Source organism: Anabrus simplex, chromosome 2, assembly GCF_040414725.1.
Source record: "Anabrus simplex isolate iqAnaSimp1 chromosome 2, ASM4041472v1, whole genome shotgun sequence".
NCBI lineage: Eukaryota > Metazoa > Arthropoda > Insecta > Orthoptera > Tettigoniidae > Anabrus > Anabrus simplex.
Window position 1 is genome coordinate 671,851,899 of NC_090266.1, and position 18,623 is coordinate 671,870,521.

Here is an 18,623-nt window from a genome sequence, read left to right on the forward strand (position 1 = left end):
CGATGGTTAATGCTGCCCCGTATCAATCATGACCCGGCACGACCTCTTTCTAATCCACATGTTTATGATCAACCTGTCATCGTTCCGCTTGGACACCACATTTAACCTGAAGCAAGGGGGTTGTAGTGATGGTACCGATGAGCCCCTCTCCTTGTCGGACCTTACAGGTTTTCCAGATCAGGTATTTTCACGAGGCCTTCAGCGTCTCAGTGGTGGCATGCATTGCTCTTCTGTTACAGGGCGGGTCTCCAGTGCGTCCTCTCTCTTAATGGCTTTGTAGTCCTTGGTGACAGTTCCATGGTACCTTTCACTACCTCCATCCTGGAAGCTATCATCGGGGCCTCTATGAGGATATACTCCCTGCTAAGCATAAGCCTTTGACAGATTTCAGCATTGTGGAGCCCACCGATAAAGGTGTGCATCGTACTGGATGTAATCTTGACGTAGACCATCCAGAGCCTTGCGGGCTAGCTGGTTGACTTTTTCGGCAAATTCTTGTAGCATCTCATTGGCGCGCTGGGTCCTCTATCTTAGCTGGACTCGGTAGGCATCTGCCATCTAGTGGTCACCCTTTATCGCCTGTCGAGCACTCCCACAATTTCCTCATAGGTGGCAACCATTTGGAGCCTGTGTAATACCTCCGCTGCATGCCTTGTAGCCCAGTGATCAGGTATTTGGCCCTCTTCTCCAACATCCAACCATTGTGCCTGCAGATGGTCTCAAACTGGGTCCTCCATGAAGTGCTTCCATCATACTTTCATGGCACTGGAGCTACCGTCGCTGCTGGTGGGCCTATCTGAAATCTCTATTACCATCACTCTTCCTCGCAGTCCACTCACTTTTTGCCTCAGGTCTCAAACTCCTTACTGCACAATGTGCAGTATTTCCTTAAACTGTTCTTCAACAGTTCGCTAACGTCCTGCATAATGTCACACTAACTGTCTCACTTTAACTGTCCCTGTTCCTGCTTTAATTGTCCATTTTCTCTTCACTTAATTCCAATTTTAGTTCGGGTAAGTTCTTTAATTAGTTGGTCCTGATTGAATGTGAGTTTACTTTCAAGTTGTGGTCTAAACTAGATGTGAGTTTATTTTCCAAACGAATGCTGAACTTATTGGCAAAGGCCTGGACCTGTTCGATATCCATTTTTTTATTTGCTAAAAATTTCTACAGACTATACTTAAACCGCAGTGGTACGTATAAGTTAGGAAATTTGTTTGGAAGGGTAATAGGGAGGTACATTTAGGGATACGGGGTGGCCTAGGGAGCAGTGATAAGGGAACAGGGAACTGGAAATCAAGTAGGGATCGTATAAAATTGTTAGCGTTGAACTGTAGAAGTATTGTAAAGAAAGGAATAGAATTGAGTAATTTAATAGATATATATTTACCAGATATTGCAATACGAGTTGAATGATGGCTGAGAAATGATATAATGAATGCAAAATTTTTCTCACGGAACTGGAGTGTGTATCGTAGAGACAGGATAGGAATTGTGGGAGGGGGGAGTATTCATTCTGGTGAAAGAAGAATTTGTAAGCTACGAAAAAGTTAAAGATGAGACACATGAAATTCTAGGTGTAAAGCTCATTTCTAAAGATAATTGACAACTTGATATATTTGGAGTGTACAGACCGGGAAAGGGTAGTACTGACACGGATTCAGAATTATTTCATAAATATAAGTGAAAAATGGAAGGGTATGTATAGGTATTTTAAGGCAGAAACAGGTTTCAAGAAGGATATTCCAGGAATAATTAATGAACAAGGGGAGTGTGTATGAGAGGATCTGCAAAAGGCAGAAGTATTCAGTCAGCAGTATGTAAAGATTGTTGGTTACGAGGATAATGTCCAGATAGAGGAGGAGATTAAGGCTAAAGAAGTATTAAAATTTACATATGATAACAATGACATTTACAATAAGATACTAAAGTTGAAAACTAGAAAAGCGGCTGGAATTGATCAGATTTCTGGGGATATACTAAAGACAATGGGTTGGAATGTAGTACCATATCTGAAGTACTTATCTGATTATTGTTTGGTCGAAGGAGCTATACCAGATGAATGGAGAGTTGCTATTGTAGTCCCTGTGTATAAAGGAAAGGGTGATAGACATAAAGCTGAAAATTACAAGCCAGCAAGTTTGACATGCATTGTATGTAAGCTTTGGGAAGGCATTCTTTCTGATTATATTTGACACGTTTGTGAAATTAATAACTGGTTCGATAGAAGGCAGTTCGGTTTTAGGAAAGGTTATTCCACTGAAGCTCAACTTGTAGGATTCCAGCAAGATATAGCAGATATCTTGGATTCAGGAGGTCAAATGGACTGTATCGCGATTGACCTGTCTAAAGCATTTGATAGGGTGGATCATGGGAGACTACTGGCAAAAATGAGTGCAATTGGACTAGACAAAAGAGTGACTGAATGGGTTGCTATATTGCTAGGAAATAGATCTCAGAGAATTAGAGTAGATGAAGCTTTATCTGACCCTGTAATAATTAAGAGGGGAATTCCTCAAGGCAGTATTATCAGAAATTTGTTTTCTTATATATATATAAATGATATGAGTAAAGGAGTGGAATTAGAGGTAAGGCTTTTTGTGGATGATGTTATTCTCTATAGAGTAATAAATAAGTTACAGCTCGTATGTTGATAAACGGGGTTAAAAGTCAGGTTGAGAGTTTCACTAATAGGAAAAGTCCTCGCAGTTTTAATTACTGCGTTGATGGGGGTGAAAGTTCCTTACGGGGATCATTGTAAGTAAGTAGGTGTTAATATGAGGAAAGATCTTCATTGGGGTAATCGCAAAAATGGGATTGTAAATAAAGGGTACAGATCTCTGCACATGGTTATGAGGGTGTTTAGGGGTTGTAGTAAGGATGTAAAGTGGAAGGCATATAAGTCTCTGGTAAGACCCCAACTAGAGTATGGTTCCAGAATATGGGACCCTCACCAGGATTACCTGATTCAAGAACTGGGAAAAATCCAAAGAAAAGCAGCTTGATTTGTTCTGGGTGATTTCCGAGAAAAGAGTAGCGTTACAAAAATGTTGCAAAGTTTGGGCTGGGTAGAATTGAGAGAAAGGAGGAGAGCTGCTCGACTAAGTGGTATGTTGCAGGTTATAAATTTCATTTTCTTTGTCCGTATTGAAGATCTACTTGTGATACAAAATCTTATAATTTTGAATAGGTGGTAATTAACAAAATTATAAGAATTTTTATCATAAGTGGTATGTTCCGAGCTGTCAGCGGAGAGATGGCGTGGAATGACATTAGTAGACGAATAAGTTTGAGTGGCGTTTATAAAAGTAGGAAAGATCACACTATGAAGATAAAGTTGGAATTCAAGAGGACAAACTGGGGCAAATATTCATTTATAGGAAGGGGAGTTAGGGATTGGAATAACTTATCAAGGGGGATGTTCAATAAATTTCCAATTTCTTTGAAATCATTTAGGAAATGGCTAGGAAAACAAGAGATAGGGAATCTGCCACCTGGGCGACTGCCCTAAATGCAGATCAGTATTGATTGATTGGTTGATTGATACAAACTATGCTACAAGTCAATCCCATGTCTGACACCAGTAGTAACGTTATGGCGGGGTAGTTGATAAGTAGATACACAACTGGCAGCATTATACTAAGATTTATTAACTAATTCATAATCACACAAAGGCACACGATTACACTAGTTCGCAATCTCTCTCTCTCTCTCTCTCTCTCTCTCTCTCTCTCTCTCTGTGTGTGTTGTCACTGTTCAGTTACACTAGGAGTTGGCCGTGTGCGTAGAGGCGCGCGGCTGTGAGCTTGCATCCGGGAGATAGTAGGTTCGAATCCCACTATCGGCAGCCCTGAAAATGGTTTTCCGTGGTTTCCTATTTTCACACCAGGCAAATGCTGGGGCTGTACCTTAATTAAGGCCACGGCCGCTTCCTTCCAACTCCTAGGTCTTTCCTATCCCATAGTCGCCATAAGACCTATCTGTGTCGGTGCGACGTAAAATCCCTAGCAACAACAACAGTTACACTAGTATATCAGTCTTACACTTATGGGTTAAAACAGTTACACTACACAGTTCACATACACTTGCACTGTAGGCTATCACTTTTACCTTAGGGCAGTTCAAAAATAAATTCACTTAACAACTTCAGCAGCCACACACTTAACAATTTACATGCACGTATCACATGTCTCGCAAGCCTGTTCATGGCACTGAGTTCACATGGACACATGGCAGTCCACTCTTCATGGATTCACATCGATCAGCTGCACCGTTCCCTCAGTTCAAACGCAGCACTCATTCCTCGGTGCTGTCCTCACAGAACTGAACCGTCACAATCGCTCCACTGCTGACTGACTGAACTGCCAAACTGCCAAAGCTTCCAGATACTTCGGATGAGGGGAAGTCCCCGGATCTCTCACTAAATTGAGGGCTCTGGTTACACCTTCTAGGTGTTTCAGATACTACGGATGTCACGTATTGTTGGCGGTGGTTGTAGAAGATGGGCTGGACAGTGAGCATGTGAGACATGTCTCTGATTGGTTGCCTATAGCGGAGGAGAGGTTGGGCCATACTGGCTGATGTCACTTGCCACAGGAAGCCAGATTGGATTGCTCCCATAAGCCTTACTGTACAAATTGGTAAACCCACTGCAATGTACTGTATTTCTTGTGTAGCTGAACAAGCGAAATATTAGTCAAAATCGTACATATGTTATTTTTGTCTGGACGCAATTAACATTCAAATTTGTGTGGTCTGATTTATTCACATGTTGTATGTTTTTTAAATACTGTTCTTTTGTGATGCATTATTTTTTCTTTTACAGTGCTCCATGCTGTTGTGTTCGACATTCTTGAAACATTAGTACGAAATTCAACACCACCTCTGAAACAAGCTCTTGTGGATACTGCATTTCCAGCAGTTGTTCATTCAATTGGACGATCAAATGACAGTGCAGTCATAATGGTATGTTCATAAAGTCTGTGTTTTGACATAGGGGTCATTTCTGAATTAGTTTAAAATAGCCATCCATGAACTCACAACTGTCAGTATTCAGAGGAGTTGGGGATTTAGATTTAAATGATACTAAGAGTTAGAGCTTTAATATAACTACAGTACTAAAGTGATGTTAGTAACAGATATTTTGGGATGATTTTTGCTTTGGACAGGCTCTTTGTTTTATCCAGGATTTTGAGCAGTTCTTGTTTTCAGCAATACCTGGATTTTAGAAACCAGCATTCTACATTTTAAATGCTTGTTTCTTTCTCTTTCCTCATCATATGGAATCATGTAGTTTTCAATTAGCAATAATTGCGCGTCGGTTTAACTTCATTGGTTATGATTAGGGCTCGGATGTTTAGGAAAAGTCGTATTTTTCTTTGTCTCTATTTTCTTGTCTGATTGGCTTTCATTGCAAATAAGGTGATTATTGTCACAATTAAGTGATTTTCATTTGTCATATAAATGCATATTTTGGCTATTTTTTGCCATAATGGCATATTTTGGGCTATTTTAGTAGAAAGGTCATATTTCGGTCTTATTTCGGCGGTTTGACGACAGCTGTAGGTGTGAAAAATCATCTCCAACTTTCCAAATGCGAACTAGTGATCACAAAACTGCTACTCGGTATCACTCTGTTGATACAAGTGGAATACCTTTTGTATACAATGAAGGTCATAGACCTCACCCCAATCAACCCGCTGTACTCGGCAGCCCGGTATCCCAGGTAGAGATAGAAATAATCTGAAAAATCCCGTTCTAGCAGTGAGCTAATTACTTCTGGTAATCACTCACTTGTCTTTGTTCAGATGTTAGAACCTCAACCTCCTTTCACTTACACAAGCGTCAGTTTACAGTAAATCGTACCCCAGCACACATTCCAGTATGCCTAAGGAAAATTCTTCTACTAGTGTTAAGTTACGAAGCTTTGTTAAGGAATTTGGAGAAGAATGTTTCTGTACAGACGGTTTAGTTCTATTACACAAGTTGTGTGAAGTGAAAGCCGTGGCTGAAAAACGTTTTAATGTTCAACATCATTGTAACACGGCAAAACACAGCAGAAATGTCAAACAATAACATGTCAATAAGAAGAGGCGGCAGTTGATATTCGATAAGGCTGTTACATCTTCAGCGATGGACAGATGTTCGGATTTTTCAAAGGAACTTTGTGAGATGATGGTCTCTGCAAACATTCCGCTAAACAAGGTGAACAATCCCATTTCAGGAATTTCCTGGAGAAATACACTAAAAAAATCTTTTCGTACAGAATCAGCATTGCATAAAAACTATTTATCGCGTTACTATGAAGATACTCTAAATCGAATACGACACAGTGTAGCAGACAGTAAGATTTGGATATCTATTGATGAGACAATGGACACTGCAGGTAGATATATAGGGAATGTAATTATTGGAACACTCCGTGCTGATCGCCCTGGGGATATTTTTCTACTAACCTCAGAAGTTTTAGAGAGAGCAAATCATTCAACGATTGTCTGACTTGTTGGCTGAATGGTCAGCGTACTGACCTTCGGTTCAGAGGGTCCTGGGTTCGATTCCCGGCCGGGTCAGGAATTTTAACCTTCATCAGTTAATTCCAATGGCTCGGGGGCTGGGTATTTGTATAGTACGCGAACGTTTTCTTGAGCCCTAAGCTCCATAGTGCTGAATGGGAACTAGGGCTCAAGAAAAGGTTCACACACTATACTGTCCTCAGCATCCCTGCAACTCACACACCACACATAACACCATCCTCCACCACAATAACATGCAGTTACCTACACATGGTAGATGCCGCCCACCCTCATCGGAGGCTCTGCTTTACAAGGGCTGCACCTGGCTAGAAATAACCACACAAAATTGTTTTATTATACAATGATTGCAGTTCTTTTTGATAATGCACTAAACATTTTTTTGAAGGATGAAATTAAGCAGGAAAACGTTCTTCTCTTTGTTACTGATGCTGCTCTGTACATGGTGAAAACTGCTGAAGACCTCAAGCTGTTTTATCCAAGAATGATTCACGTCACTTGCCTTGCGCATGCTCTGCATAGGGTGGCAGAAGAAATTTGTGGAAATTTTCCTGAAGTCGATAAATTAATATCTACAAGTAACAACTCTCATTTTTGTTCCGTATTGAAGATGACGTTAGGCATAGATATCAAGGATAATTTAATAAAAAACCACCTATTCAATACTTTCCACGTTTAATGTGGTTATTATCTACATGATTTTATGTAGACTTATTTGATCAGGTACATGTTTCACCCATTATTTTGGGCATCTTCAGCCTGTAAACAACCTTTAGGTCAAGGTTTGGGACCTTTTTAACCAATATAAACATACCAATATATGCATATGGAAACAGAAACGTGTGCCAGAAGACTGCGGAAAGTCTTTAAGAGGGGGGCAAAAAAGGTGTGTGATAACTATAGAGGAATCACACTCTTATCACAAGCGGTAAAAATACCGGAAAGAATATTAGAGAGCAGAATTAGAAGAAAGGTAGAAGGAGAGTTCCAAGAGGAACAGTATGGCTTTGTAAGTGGAAGATCGCCAGTGGATTCAATCTTCAGCATGAGGCAGTTGTTGGAAAAGAATTGGGAATATGTACCAGGTGTATGCATAAGTTTTTGCTGGTTTTTGTGGTAAAGGAAGCACGCAGTTTTGAAGGGAAATCCACTTTTTGTGTATTTATAATATTGGTGATCAACTTGTACACCACACTTCGCTCATATTTCAGGTAAGTTATGAAAACCATGCCAGAAAAACTGCTTGTCTTTTGCGGCAAACCATTTGTCGAGCCATTTTCCAACTTCCTCGAAATTGCTGAAGTGCTGCTCTGTGAGCACATGCCCCATTGATACGAAGAGGTGATAGATGGCGCCATGTCGGGGCAGTACGGTGGGTGCGAAAGAATGTTCCATCCAAGCGATTTCCAGGTGTCTTTCACTGGTTTTTGCCATGTCTTCTAGCCCATTTCAGTTGTCTTTCAATCAATGCGTGATTTAAATTAATCATTTCTTGGCAGTAGCATTGTGCATTAATGGTTTTGCCAGGCTTCAAGAGTTCATAATACACAATACCATTCTGGTCCCACCAGACACCAAGCATGGTCTTCTTGCCGAAGTGATTTGGCCTTGGTGTTGAAGGACCGGCTTCGCCAGGTGACAACCACAATTCTCCGCTTCAGGTTTTCAAAATGAATCCATTTTTCGTCACCTGTCACAATTCAGTGAAAATATTATTTTCTTTTGTTGCGTTGAAGCAGCATTTCACCATTTGCCATTCATACAAATTGTTTGGAACTCATTTGCTGAGTTTACTGATCTTTTCCGTTGCTCGTAAACGTCTGCTGATTGTTTCTTGTGACACATTTAATGCTTGTGCCAATTGCTGTTGAGTTTGAGTTGGGTCATCATCCAGTAACGCCTGCAATTGCTCGTCATCGCACTTTTGTGGTGTACCAGAGCGCATATTGTCTTTCACATTGAAATCACCACCTTTAAATTGTCTAAACCATGTCTCACATGTTCTAATCAATGGAGCGTATTCACCGTATTTTTCTACCAGCAAACAATGACTTTCCATAGCCTTTTTTCTTTTGATTAAATAAGAAAAGCAATGCTTGCTGCAAATGTTCTTTTTCAGGCACAAACGTTGACATGACCACTGAACGATACAACACAGACGTTAGTGTTTGGCGGACTCAACTTGTGTGTGTTAGTAGGTTAATGTCAGATGAACAAACTGACGTATGTGTCAAATTCATATGCTGTGTACTGTTCGCTGGTGCCATCTCTTAGTGAAACCGGAAAAGACTTATGCATACACCTGGTAAAGTATCTGGTCATGACGTTCGTAGATCTAACAAAGGCATATGATAGTGTCCCTAAACTAAAGTCAAAAAGATATTGAGTACACAAATTGTAGAAACAGTGCAAGCAATGTAAAACAACTGCGTCAGCAGCATTCAGATTCTGGTTGGAAAGACGGAATGGTTTAGAAATGAAACTGGGCTAAGACAGGGGAGTGTGCTGTCACCTCTTTTGTTTCTAATGGTTATGGACAAAATTGTAAATAGACAAAGGAAGCATATGGAAGTAGGGAGATGAAGTTATTACTATTTACAGATGATATTGTGGTCTTGGGAATGAACAGCAAAGAATTACAAGAACAACTTAATGCACTGAACGAGAAAATTGAAAATATTGGTATGAAAATCAGTGCAGAGAATAGCAAAACTATGGTGATATCAAGAGAAGAAGGACAAAGTGTAGGCATTGTGAAAATATGTGGTCAAAGCCTTGAAACTGTGACAGTTTCAAATACCCAGAGAGTGAATTAATGCAGAATACAAGCTGGACATGGAGATTAGCAAGAGGGTCAAGAGGATGCAACAGGGCAATGCATTCTACCGGAGTGTGAGAAATTTTGCAGAGGAGACGGTAGTAATACAGTGTAATAACTCAACAGTAGAAGATGATATAACAATGCTGGAATAAGGAAGTACCAGTGAAATGTAAAGAAATAATGTACAAAATGTGTTATGCACCCATATTATTGACTTGTCCAGCTGAGACCTGGGCATTGATAAGTAGGGATGAGAGTAGAATTCAAGCCAATGAAATGAAATACCAACAAGTATGATAGGAAAGACAGAGTGAGAAATGAAGATGTTAGAAAGGAAGTCAGAATAGAAAACATAAATGAGAGAATTGATAGGAGTAAACTAAGGTGGTTTGGACATGTAAAGAGGATGAAGAAGAACAAATGACGGAGATCACCTTTCAGCATTCAGTCTGCGAACCTATGAGAATTCACTAAACAGTTTCACAGTACTCTATTTGTAACTAACTCTGTGGCTGCGTTTAGTTCCATACCTCATATTTTTAAATAGTTAGAAACTGAGTCCAACCATCCTCTTGGTCTTCCCCTACTTCCCTTACTCTCCATAACAAGTCCATTAGTCTCTTAGGTACCCTGTCCTCCTCCATTCGTCTCATATTAGCCCACCACTGAAGCCAGTTTATGCATACAGCTTCATCCATCGAGTTCACTCCTAATTTAACCTGTATCTGCTCGTTCTGAGTAACCTCTTGCCATTGTTCCCCACCTGTTTGTACCAGTGATCATTCTCACTACTTTCATGTCTGTTAGTTCTACCTTATGAATCAGATATCCTGAGTCCACCCAGCTTTCACTCCCATACAGTAAAGTTTGTCTGAAAACAGACCGGTGTATCGGGCACTGCCATCTTCCTAACAGAGTACTGTTGTTCGCAACTGCAGTCTCACGGCATTAGCTTTGCTGTATCTTGATTCAATCTCTTTTACAATACTACAGTCCTGTGAGAGTACACAACCTAAATATTTGAAATGATCTACCTGATCTAGTTTTGTATTCCCAAATTGACTTCCATTCCTCTTAGGTTTCTTCCCTACTGACATCACCTTAGTCTTGGAAATGCTAATTTTCATATCATACTCACTGCACCTATTTTTAAGTTCCAAGATAATAGATTGCAGGGTTTCAGCACAGTCAGTCACTGAGACTAAGGCACATGCACACCGAGCGTGCTTCGCATAGTGTGTCACGTGTAGCGTGAAATGCTATGCATAGCGCAAGGCGTCCTTGCTGTTCACACCGAAAACCCTACGCCGTGCTCTCAGCTTAGTTTGGCGCGAGGCGTTTTAGGGTCGTCACAAACTAATGCCGTTATCCAAGTACACTAGAAACAGTTTACTGATGGATAACAGTTACCTAAAATTAAAAATTAGAAAGAAGAATCAAAAGTGGATTCATGAATTTAATGAAGAACGAATTACTTTCGGAGAATTCCATCGTTTCTACAGAGATGCAAGACTTCATCGCGATAAATTTTATGATTACTTAAGAATGACAAAAAATACCTTTGACCTTCCAAACCCTACAACTGAAATGTGGTGACAAGTAGCAGAGAAGTATTGGGAGAAATTCAATTTTCCCAATTGTCCAGGAGCACCGTGCTGCAAACACGTGAAAATTAAATTTCCGGCTAAATCATGTTCTTTATATAATAGTTATAAATAGTATTTTACAATACTGTTACAATTAGCATACACAATTTATCATCGTAACAAAAGTGAAGTAAATGTGTGACAAATATTATATTTACTTCCAAACCCACTTCTAGCTTGCAGAGTGATACTCTTCATGTTACCACCCTCCATTTGCAAAATTATAGATTCTATGCACTTTGTCACAAAGTGTCCGGCTACATGGCTAAATGGTTACTTTACTGGCCTGTGGTCACAGGAGTCCTGGGTTCGATTCCCGGCAGAGTCGGGAATTGTAATCATAATTAGTAAATTCCATTGGCACGGGGGCTGGGTGTATGTGTGTATTCATAATCATTTCATCCTCATCACAACGCAGGTCACCTACGGGAGTCAATTCAAAAGACCTGCACCTGGCAAGCCGAACTTCTCCTCGGACACTTCGACACTAAAATCCATACGCAATTTCATCCTGTCACAATGTTAAGCCCAGTAAAGTGGACAGTAGAAGTAATATTACTGTATATGTTTACTGTAGGAATGCGATAAAACTGTTGTAGATACGTAAGTCTACTTATTTTGCAAAACAGTTACATTTTTATAGTTTTTGTGTCTTGGGTTCCATATTTCTTCTCTTTGAAACACTGCATGAATAATTTCTTCTTCCATAGCTTCAGAACAAGCTAGATAACGCTAAGCAATTAACCAACACTGCGCGTTGTCTGGCACTTCGCTTAGCTGTAAGGTAGGCGTTCAGCACAGCAGAGCGCGAGCTGTGTGAACACCTGGTTATGCTTAGCGTGACGCTTAACGTTGAGCAACACGCTACACACTATGCGAAGCGCCCTCGGTGTGCACGCGGCCTAAGTCGCCAGCATAGGCCAAACAGCTCACCACATTTCCACCTATCTGAATCATTCCTTGTCACTCTATACTGGTACCTTTCAGTAGATTATCCATGCAAACTATTAACAAGAAAGGTGATAGATTACAGCCTTGTCTAAACCCTGTAAGTACCTAGAATCAAGACCTCATTCTACTATCAATTCTCACTGTACTCCAGTTGTCAACATAAATACATTTGATCACTTGTAATAATGTAAGGAGTAAGGGATTGGAATAATTAATAGATGGAAACGTTTGATAAATTTCCAGGTTCTTTGAAAGCTTTTAAGAAAAGGCTAGGTAAACAATTGATATGGAATCTGCCACATGGGCGACAGCCCTGTATGCAGATTATTGATGACTGATTGATAATTTACCCTTAATCCCATATTCCCTCATTACGGCTACATTTTTTTTCCCTTTACTGTGTCATATGCCTTTCTAGATCTATGAAAAAAAAAATGAAATGGCGTATGGCTTTTAGTGCCGGGAGTGTCCGAAGACAAGTTCGGCTCGCCAGGTGCAGGTCTTTCTATTCGACACCCGTAGGTGACCTGCGCGTCGTGATGAGGATGAAATGATGATGAAGACAGCACATACACCCAGCCCCCGTGCCATTGGAATTAACCAATTAAGGTTAAAATCCCCGACCCGGCCGGGAATCGAACCCGGGACCCTCTGGACCGAAGGCCAGTACGCTGACCGTTCAGCCAACGAGTCGGACTCTAGATCTATGAAACATAAACATAATTGTCTATTCCTCTTAAAGCATTTTTTAGTTACCTGGCCCATTCTAACAATCTAAACCTGAAACCATTGATCACAATCTCCCTTCCAAAATGCCAGTGAACACCTTGCTTGGTATAGTGATCAATGAAATTGCTGCATAGTTGTTACAGTCCATTCTGTTCGCTTGCTTATAGATAGATGTGATTACCTTCATCCAATCAGGAAGTTCCTTACTAACATTCCATGCTAATCTTATTACTTTGTGAAGCCATTTCATCCCTGCCATCCATTATATTTCACAATTTCAGGTCTAATTCCATCTATTTCTGCTGCTTTATGATTATCATCCTTTCAACATCATCAAGCAATATATCATTAACATCACTGTCCTCCTCCATGAGCTCGGTTGTTGTTGTTACAGTATATTAAGTTTAAGTGTGTTTCTTTATTTTTAAAAGAGATTCCAAATACCTGTTTTCACGTCTGTAACCTTCAATTTTTGAGAGATAAGTTTCTCCATAAAAAATTCAAATTATTTCACTTCCTTTCACATTCCCTCTTAAGTGAATTTTCCAAAAATAAAAATGTTTGTTTCTTTATTTATAAAGGATCTTCCAAATACATTTATCAAGACAGTAACATCTTCAGTTTTTGAGATATATTTATCCTCATAAAAAGAATTCAACTCCTCCCTACCCCTCCCAAGTTGAATTTCCCCCAAAAATGCTTGATTCTTTACTGTTAAAAGATATTCAACTTACTTGTTTTCACGTCTATAACATCTTTAGATTTTTTAGATATAAGTACCCTCATGCAAATAATTAAATTAAGTTTTCACTTCTTTCACCCCCCTTAAGTGGATTTTCCTAAAACAAAAGAATATATGTTTCTTTATTTTTAAAGGAGATTCCAAATACCAATTTTCACGTCTGCAACATCTTTAGTTTTTGAGATATAAGCATCCTCATACAAAGAATTCAACTCATTTTTCAATTCTTTCACCCCCCTGAAGGGGATTTTCCGAGAGAAAGAAATACCTATTTGTATATTTTTAAAGGAGATCCAAATACCAATTTTCACGTCTGTAACATCTTCAGTTTTGAGATGTTCTGTAGATATGCCCATTTTAAAAATTCACCTCCTTTTTTCAGTTTCCCTTAAGTGGATTTTCCAGAAACAAATTATGTATGTTTCTTTACTTTTATAGGAGATTTCAAGTACCAGTTTTCAAGTCTTTAACATGTTAAGTGTCTGAGATATATTGTAGGCCTAGATATATCCTTTTTTAAATTTCATCCCGTTTGTCACTCCCATTCACCTCCTATTCATTGGATTTTCCCAAAACAAAACAATGCGTGTGGTTTTTTTTAAAAAGGAGATTCCAAATACCAAATTTCATGTCTGTAACATCTTCAGTTTTTGAGATAGGAGATTGCAAATACCAATTTTTACGTCTGTGAACTTCTCTAAGTTTTTGAGATATAGATATCCTCATTTAAAAATTTCACTCCCCATTTCACTCCTTTAGCGATGGAATACCCAAAAATCCTTCCTTAGTGAGCACCTACGCCGTAATATAAATGTAACCTCAAAATTTCATTTCTTTATGTCCAGTAGTTTTGGCTTGGCGATGATGAGTCAGTCAGTCAGTCAGGACATGTTATTTTATGTATATAGATTTAAAAATGCCTTAATCTGTGTAAGTGATGAGAAATACTTTTCACATTCAACTGTTGTAATGGGAATGTCGCTACAATTTTAAGCAATTTTATAGTTTCTGGAAAAACACATTCAAGATTGTTCTTAATTAGAAACTGCAACAAAGATGTAGCAACTAATGCTCTTTGAAGATCTTCTTTGAACATAATACTTCTGTTTCTGTTTTCAGCATATATGTTTGAAGGTCTGTAAAAACTTTGCCTCTGGCTTCAAAATCTTCAGTTGCAAGTGAAGGATTGAAATGTTCAAAGTTTTCAGGCACAAAAATCCACATGGTAGAGAGATGCTCTGTGAAAGCAAATCTAGATTTGGCTACATTTATTATTGTATCACACTTTTCTATAGCTCATATTGTTTTAGAAATTGCAAGGGGCATATCTTTGTTCAATCTTTTTCTTTAGGAAATTGGTTTATCTCCATCAGGCAAACAGGATTCACACAATTTCTGAAAAATTTTGTTGATATCTGCTATGAAATCAGTTATGAATTTCTGAACCTTATTTGAATCCATATGATTCTATGAATTTCATTGAGAAGTGTATCTACTAGTAGAATCAGTGAAAAATCAGTCAAAACCAGCAAAAAAAATTGAGCCAAAATGAGAAAAACCCTGATGCAAGGGAAATGGTCTTCTTATTGTGAAATATCTTACAAAATGTCTCAAAGGATACAATAACAATGTCCTCATATTGATAATAATAATAATTTCGTGTGGCTATTTCTAGCCGGGTGCAGCCCTTGTAAGGCAGACCCTCCGACGATGGTGGGCGGCATCTCCCATGTGTAGGTAACTGCGTGTTATTGTGGTGGAGGATAGTGTTATATGTGGTGTGTGAGTTGCAGGAATGTTGGGGACAGCACAAACACCCAGCCCCCGAGCCATTGGAATTAACCAATGAAGTTTAAAATCCCCGACCCGGCCAGGAATCGAACCCGGGACCCTCTGAACCGAAGGCCAGTACGCTGACCATTCAGCCGAGTCGGACCTCATATTGATAAGCCATGTCTACAAGACAGGTTTTGAAATTCCACCTGGCTGGTACAGACTGAGACATCTTACTTTTGTCAGTGTCTCTAGATGGTTCTAATTGTTTGATTTCTAGCCTGTTGCTGTATGTTGGTTATTTGCCAAGAATGTTTTTCATTTCATATATATTAACTTGAGAATGTGCAGTGCAGTTGCTAAAAAAAAAAAAAAAAAAAAATGAGTGCATGGTATTGTATAACAAAGCAATAAATTGAAGTATTCAAGTATCTTCAATACAAATTAGTAGGAGTTTTAAATCACCACATTATTATTTATTACATGGGACCGGTTTTGGCATAATGAATGCCATCATCAGCCAAATAGGGAACTTACGACGACATATATAGTGGACATAATCATAATAGACCCTATAATTAAAATGTACTAAGTAACTTAAAGTGGATATCCATGTTATAAACAAACAAACACTGTTTTTTTACAAGCATAAAACTTGATGGTCATATAACAACTATTTTTTTACAAGTTTGAAACTTGAAAGTCATATATTAAAAGAAATTAAAAATCTAACAGCCCAATGTTGATTGTATTTGATACTATGGTAACAATTTGTTGGTCAAATATGGCATGTTGTAGGTATGATTCACTTGTAATATTATGGGCCGATTACAGAAACGATGACTAGTTTTAAGCCTTGGACAACATCTACCTAAACAACGTCTAAGTTGTGCTCGATCTTCCATTGCATAAACAATGTTCAGCCAGTGTTTAACTAGACATCGTTTAAAGTTTCAATTTTGGTTCAAAAATGGAGATGGAAGTATCTTTCATGTAACTCTTTGCAACCAATGAACTTCTTCGGTGCACGCGCCGAACGCTAGTCAGCTGTTGTCTTCCTACACATTACTCAAATAAGGCTAAGCATGAGCATGACTTGCCCACAGATAAGAATATCGCTTTCGGTGGAAACTAAATCTCATAATATTATCGACACTAAAGCGACATGCCACCACATAAGGAAATGTAGCTTTGATTATTGTGTTGTTGCACTGAGTATAATATACTCGTAAATAGCTTCGGCAAAGGGAAGATGAGACAATAGTACTGTGTAAATGAATGAGTTGTACAGGCCATATAGATGTAGCTTGCTTTCTGGAGATCATAATGTAATGGTTATAGCCTCCACCATGCCAAGTCGCTATGCGCCGGGGGCGTCATCGTTTCAGCCCCACCCCCTTACGCTCGAGCGCGCCAATCACGAGCAACACTTGGTGCTAAGCCGGCCCTCTCGCCTCCGTCCGCGGTCCCACAGCAGAGGGCGACGGAAATTACTTGACTATTATTCTGGAGTCTTCTATCTCGTGAGGTTCCTGGATATATCTAGCATCCGGACTGTTCTGGAAGGCCCAGAGCAGGTATATGAGGAGAGGAGTAACTTGGAGTGAGAGTCAGTTAAACTAGTTAGTGAGTGAGAGAGAGCGAGATTGAGTTCGCTGGAGCGCAGTCAGTGATGGTCTGGGAGAGTGCAGCCTGATGGAGTATCCGCTGTTCACTCAATCCGTCGAACCCCGTTCGCAGTCTACACACGTCGTCACCCAGTGTACCCTTCTTCACCACTCCAGAACACCCAGGGTTCTTCTCTAGCAGCCGGCCACAAGGGACTCACACACACACACGACATCAGGGGAACAGGAACGAATCCTCGGCTCCAATCAACGGATTGAGTGAATAGCGAATACTATCCCGACCTGCGAGACTGACGTGTAGGCTGTGGACCGTGACAGCGCTAACGAGTGTGACTGAGTGGCTGAGAGAGTGTACTGTAAATAATCGATGTGTGTGTGTCCCTCTCTCTCTCTCTCTCACACACACATTTATTTACCTTGCCAACACGTTACAATAGGTTCAAAACACATCATTGGCAGCCCTGAAGATTGTTTTCCATAGTTTCCCTATTTTTACACCAGGCAAATTCTAGGGCTGTTATTATGGCCACGGCTCTTCTTCCACAGTCCTCCACTTGAAGCAGTAATCACCACCACCACCACTTGCTTTTTCCTATCTCATAGTTGCTGAAAACTTATCAGAATTAGCTTGACGATTATGAAAGCCCCACATACAACCTACTTTTTAGTTGTCACTATTATGTGTGCTTACTTGGCTGTAAATATAAGTGAATCCCTCCCAGTTGATGTATGTGACAGCCCTCTGACGATTGAGGCAAGTAATTCTGATATGTATGTAGTTGAAGCGACCTGTAATTCCGTGGAAATTATCCCATGTATAATAAAATATATCGGTTGACAAGTATTGTAGTCAAATTGACAGTTACCAGACTGCCCCTTTGTCAGTCTCAAGAAACAAGTCTCTTGAATAGGGAAATTTTATTTTAAGCTGTACCTCCTTGTACATTTTAAATTAACTGCTGCGATTTTGCAGCGGAAGACCCACAGAGAGGCCATCGGACTAACCTTTCTTCCCGGAATCATCTCAACATAATAATACAAATTACATGTTTCGTAGTACATAACCCCTGATTGTGATTCTCTCCTCACTTTTGAGGTTAAACAGAGTTCTCAGCAGTGTTTAAACTGTGTCTGAGTGATAAATAACGTCTCTGCTATGCAGCCGCCATACTTAGACATACATTGTTTAACCGTAGATATCATCTAAACACCGTTTCTGCAATCGGCCCTGTGTATGTAAGTAATAGGGAGTTCCTTTTGAATGTTGTTCGTCATTGGAGAACAATTTGTGTCAATTACAAATAGCACATGAATGTTATAGCCATAATTAATTTGTAATATTATGTATAGAATTAACTGAGTTCTTTTTTAATGTTGTTCCTCAAGAAAGATCAACTTGCGTCAATTATATATGGCACCGAGTTACTTCTATACATAATATTACAAATGAATTATGGCTATAACATTCATGTGCTATTTATAATTGACGCAAGTTGTTCTCTAATGACGAACAACATTCAAAAGGAACTCCCTGTTACTTACATACATAGTATTACAAGTGAATCCTAGCTACAACATGCCACATTTGACCAACAAGTTGTTACCATAGTGTCAAATACAATCAACATTGGGCTGTTAGATTTTTAATTTCTTTTAATATATGACTTTCAAGTTTCAAACTTGTAAGAAAATAGTTGTTATATGACCATCAAGTTTTATACTTGTTAAAAAACAGTGTTTGTTTATAACAGGGATATCCACTTTCAGTTACTTAGTACATTTTAATTATAGGGTCTGTTACGA

The 18,623-nt window shown here is 39.3% G+C and overlaps 1 protein-coding gene across 3 annotated transcripts in view; it reads left to right on the plus strand.

The window, feature by feature from the left end:
- Ipo9 (Importin 9) overlaps positions 1 to 18,623 on the plus strand; it is an 839,375-nt gene that overhangs the window by 424,866 nt on the left and 395,886 nt on the right. For all 3 annotated transcript variants that reach the window (XM_067141231.2, XM_067141230.2, XM_068226247.1), the window contains one exon: positions 4,826 to 4,965. In XM_067141231.2, coding sequence (XP_066997332.2) covers positions 4,826 to 4,965 — 140 coding nt within the window. The remainder of the gene's footprint in view (positions 1 to 4,825; positions 4,966 to 18,623) is intronic.